Raw genomic sequence first — 4,574 nt, forward strand, 5'->3', positions numbered from 1 at the left:
AGTAATTAGGGGGTTAGGTGTGCAAGGAGTGAAAGGTTATTGGAACATGAACGATAACTCGTGCACTTCTCTAGAGAATATGCATCGAATGTCACCTCGAAATGATCACTATTTTGACCCTTTCTTACATAGGCCTAACAAATCCTCTTGCATTCTTCATAACAACTTGGAAGCCAAAACAAGAACTATAAACTCTTGAATTACATATAAAAAAAAAAAAAAAAAAACATGATATATTAAAATCTGATATACCCCTTAGAATGAACAAAACTAGCTATAAGAACGGTTAATACCCTTCCCTAATTGTACTCCATATAACATTATACCTTCAATGGCCCCTAGATAAAAATCCTCATTGATGTTGGATCATATTGGATCATATATGACGTTTTTACTTAAAATTTTCTTGATTGGAAAATGGTCCATATATATTAATTTGAATTTACAGTTGCTGCTCCAGTTTGGTCTCAAGAAATTATTGAACCACTGTGGGCTTAGTTACAGGCCTTAAAATAGTCTTGCTTTGATTTCAGAAGAAAAACTTGACTTAATTGTACTGTAATAGGAACCCAAACTAAATATTGATAGGAATAATTTGCTATTCCAGAACTTCACAAAATCAGTAAAGATCAATAGATAAACGTGGTGTGGGGAAGGCTTTCAATGGCACAGCCTTCTGCAGAGCCAGACCAAACTTTTCTGTCATGTCTATACTTTGGCCATGTGGAAGACTCCACTCAAAAGATTGTAGAAGAGAAGCCAATATTAATTTTACCATTTTATTTCCCAGTGGAAGCCCAGGGCACATTCTTCTTCCCGCCCCAAATGGAAGCAGCTCAAAATGGTGTCCTTTATAATCAATATCACAATCTAAGAATCTGCTAGGGTTGAACTGCAAGGGGTCACTCCACACATTTGGGTCTCTTCCAATTGCCCACACATTAATGATTGTTTGTGCGTGCTTTGGTATGTGGAACCCTGCTATTTCACACGAGGTTTCTGCTCTGTTGGAGAGAAGAGGAGCAGTTGGGTGCAGGCGAAATACTTCCTTTATCACCGCTTGAAGGTATGGTAGGTTTTCCGTATCAGATTCTTCTACTCTTTTGTCATAGCCCACCACTCTGCTTATTTCTTCTTGGGCTTGCTTTAAGGAATGTGGGTTTTTAAGAAACTCTGACATTGCCCATTCTACTGTTGTGGAAATTTCATCTGGGCCAGCCTGAAACATGTCCTGAATATCCAATGACAAGTAGGGTAAGGAATTAGGTCGAATACTATAAAACTGTTGTTAAAAAGGAGAAAAAAAGTGAGTACTTTTTTAGAAGTAAGATTTACGAAGTACCCTGTACAATTCTGTGTGTGTATGTGAGAGAGAGAGGTGTTTATATTGCTCGTTACACATTTAAAAAAATGGAAATAGTCATATTGTTAAAGTTCAAACAAGGAAAACAACAGATTACAATTAAAAAGGCAGTGGAAATAATGGCATTTTAAAAGTTTAATGGGCCTACAGACTGGAATAGGAAACAACACCATTATAATAAATCATTAAATGATGGGAACAAGAGTAGAGGAAGGAGGAGGTAGGTCTTGATCATCTGATGTAAGGCATACATCAGTGGATCTGAAATGTTGGGAAGACATTTTCTAAATTGTATAATTTAATTTGTTAGACTTTTAAAATGTTTTTTTAAAAATATTTTTCTTTTACTGTTCAATTTTCAGGTGGCAATGGGAATCCAACTGTACCAAACAGGAATAGAATACAACTTTCTCAATAATTGGAATCTGATTCTGGATTTTTAAAATTCTTTTTCCAGAAAGCGCTTGTATAACCTCGACAGGTCGTAGTCTTTGTGTACCTACTAATAGACGGAAAAGATATGCAGGACTCAGAAGCCTATTGTTAAATGCCGTGCACGTTTTTATCTCTAGTTATTTCTAGATTGCATGTCTATTGAAAACTCAAGGTGTTTGATCGTTTGTAGAAGATTGGTTAGAAATGGGAGTTACAGGCGTGAGAATGGAGGCAAGTATTTGGGCAGTTAGAGAATAAACCCTAGTTAATCTACCTCTGAATCACTGCTCTCTATTAGCCTACTGATATTGTTATTTTTTGAACTGGTAATTGGATCAGGTTTCTATAATAGAAAACTGCTCAGTAGCTTCATTTTCACCATATTCAAGTTAAAAAAGAGTTGAATACCCACAATAATCAATGCATAACAGTAAAAAATGAAGGGAGCTCCAAAAGGAATTAAATGCTCCTCAAGGTTTTGCAAATATAAAGCAAACCAAGAAAGTCCGAGTTGTGGGGTCATGCACATTGACTCAACATTAAACAGTTGATGCTTTAAAGTAATATATGAAATTTTTTATTAGAATGAATGTAGTTTCTGGATTCAGTTGTGTTCAATATTTTTGCTTCAATGTTTCGGATCACACTCCGTGTCCGTGATCCACCATCAAGACGAAGAGTGTCAAAAGAATCACATAAGATGTAAAGTGGCAGACCTGGACCAAATAAAAGAAGGGGGATAGAGAGAGGAAGTAGGCATAAGAGACGAAAGACCAAGATGGTCAATGATACAAAGGAAAGCAAAGAGAAGGCCAACAAATAAGACATAAACAAACAGGATAAAAACAAAAGAATAACAAAAGAATATTTTTTTTTCTGTTATTCTTTTGTTTTTATCCTGTTTATTTTTCTGTCTTATTTGTTGGCTAACTCTTTGCTTTCCTTTGAATCATTGACCATCTTGGTCTTTCGTCTCTTGTGCCTACTTCCTTTCTCTCTTTCCTTCTTTTTATTTGGACATCTTCATCTCATCTGATTCTTTTGGCTAACTTCATCCAGATGATGGATCATGGAGTGTGATCCGAAACATTGATACAAAAGTATTGAACACAACTGAATCCAGAAATTACATTTGCTTTTTATGATAGATTTTGGAAATCTCTTAACATTGATTCTTATTAGAATTAAGGCACCAAAAACAGTCTTAATATGAGTATCCAAATGCTTTAATGAATACAATGATTTATGTGCTCGCTGTTTTTGTTGGTGCGTACTAGGCTCACAGTGAGAAATCATTTGGGATAGCTATTTCTAATTGCACAGTTACACTAGGTGCAAAACATTTAAAATAGATTGTAATGATCCCACATAAAAAGACTGGAAATTTAGTTTAGATTATTAGTGCTAAATGACACCAAAGTGCATTAAGAAATGCAACTGGGCTTACCAGAAATAGAGATTTAATGCCCAGAATGGTGAATAGCGCCTTGTCTTCACCATCATTACTTTTCAAATCCAATAAGATGTCTAGAAAATCCTTATCTCCAATGTTGCTTCCACTTCTGCCCTTCAATCTGTCATCTATCAATTTGTCAAACAAGTCAAATATCTTTGTAAAACATTCTGTCATCTTGGCCTTTATACCCTGGGGGTCTAGCCATTCCAAAAAAGGAAAGACATCTGCAATATTGGGTGTCCCTCCAAGCTCCATTATTCTCCAAATAATATCCTTAAACTCCCCTGCTCCTCCCGATGCACAGCACTCTGATTCAAACATATTTCTACTAAACATCATATTGCCAAATGCATTAATAGAAGCAAGAAACACAATCTGCCCAATATTCACACTCTTCCCTCTCTCTTCAAAAATAAGGCCAATCATACGAAACACCTGCTCTCTCCTCACAGATTTCATTGATTCCAATCTCTTTGAGCTCATAAGCTCTGTATTAAAGACCTTTCTGATTACATCCCAGCGATGGCCATACTGGCACCATATCATCGAATGCTCATCATAAGAAAGGCATTTGACTGCTTGTATGACTGTTCTGCCTGCAAAAATTCTGTCATTGTTCTTAAGAATTTCCTTTGCCATGGCAGGGGATGAAACTACAATGGCTGTTTTCATTCCGAGATGAAGTGTCATGAAAGGACCATATGCCTTAGCAAGAGCCATCAAAGATTCATGAGGCTTTTTTCCAAGTTGTAATAGATTTCCAACAAGGGGCCACCCTGGAGGCCCAGGAGGCAGCTTGAGGGCCTTCTTAGTCCTCACATATCTTAGCAAAACAACAACAAGAAAAGGAAGAAGCAACAATGGCAATGCAACCATACAATACCATAACAGTATCCATGGGCTTGATGAGATTGACTTCATGTTAGCAGAAGAGCTTTAGTGAGATTTAATGCGGCTGAGTAGAAAATAAATAGGTTGAGGCCAGTTGACATTTAAGAAAAGCTTAACACCTTTTTGTTATGCTCACTCGCAAAGATTCCTACATCCCTGGACTAGATTCTAGAAATGCTAATCCAGCTCACAATATGTGGATTGGATTGGTCCAACATACCTTTTTTGACCTGCTCAAGTTATTGAAAGTCAGATCTACTTTTATAATTTTTAGAATGCAATTGGATTCCTCATGGAAATTGGATTGAGCCTCACGCATCCAATCAAACAATGTTTGTTACAACTTTGAAGAAACACGACATGATGTAACTTAGATACCCATCCAAGTAATCAATATTTATTAAAATTTTCAAGAAACATGTGAGCCAC

At 36.4% G+C, this 4,574-nt stretch overlaps 1 protein-coding gene across 1 annotated transcript; it reads right to left on the bottom strand.

The window, feature by feature from the left end:
* Positions 1–410: 410 nt before the first annotated feature.
* LOC131038646 (geraniol 8-hydroxylase) lies at positions 411–4,355 on the bottom strand. Its single transcript, XM_057971136.2, has 2 exons — positions 3,246–4,355; positions 411–1,231 (listed from the first exon to the last, which is right to left on the bottom strand). Exons 1-2 carry the CDS (start codon positions 4,173–4,175, stop codon positions 620–622), a joined length of 1,542 nt encoding a protein of 513 aa, XP_057827119.2. The 5' UTR covers positions 4,176–4,355; the 3' UTR covers positions 411–619.
* Positions 4,356–4,574: the final 219 nt, after the last annotated feature.

This window comes from Cryptomeria japonica, chromosome 9, assembly GCF_030272615.1.
Source record: "Cryptomeria japonica chromosome 9, Sugi_1.0, whole genome shotgun sequence".
Lineage (NCBI taxonomy): Eukaryota > Viridiplantae > Streptophyta > Pinopsida > Cupressales > Cupressaceae > Cryptomeria > Cryptomeria japonica.

Coding starts and splice junctions, on each gene's coding strand:
- LOC131038646 (XM_057971136.2), bottom strand. CDS start 4,175: ATGAAGTCAATCTCATCAAGCCCATGGATACTGTTATGGTATTGTATG. Junction 1,232..3,245: donor GCATTAAATCTCTATTTCTG/GTAAGCCCAGTT, acceptor TTGGATATTCAG/GACATGTTTCAGGCTGGCCC.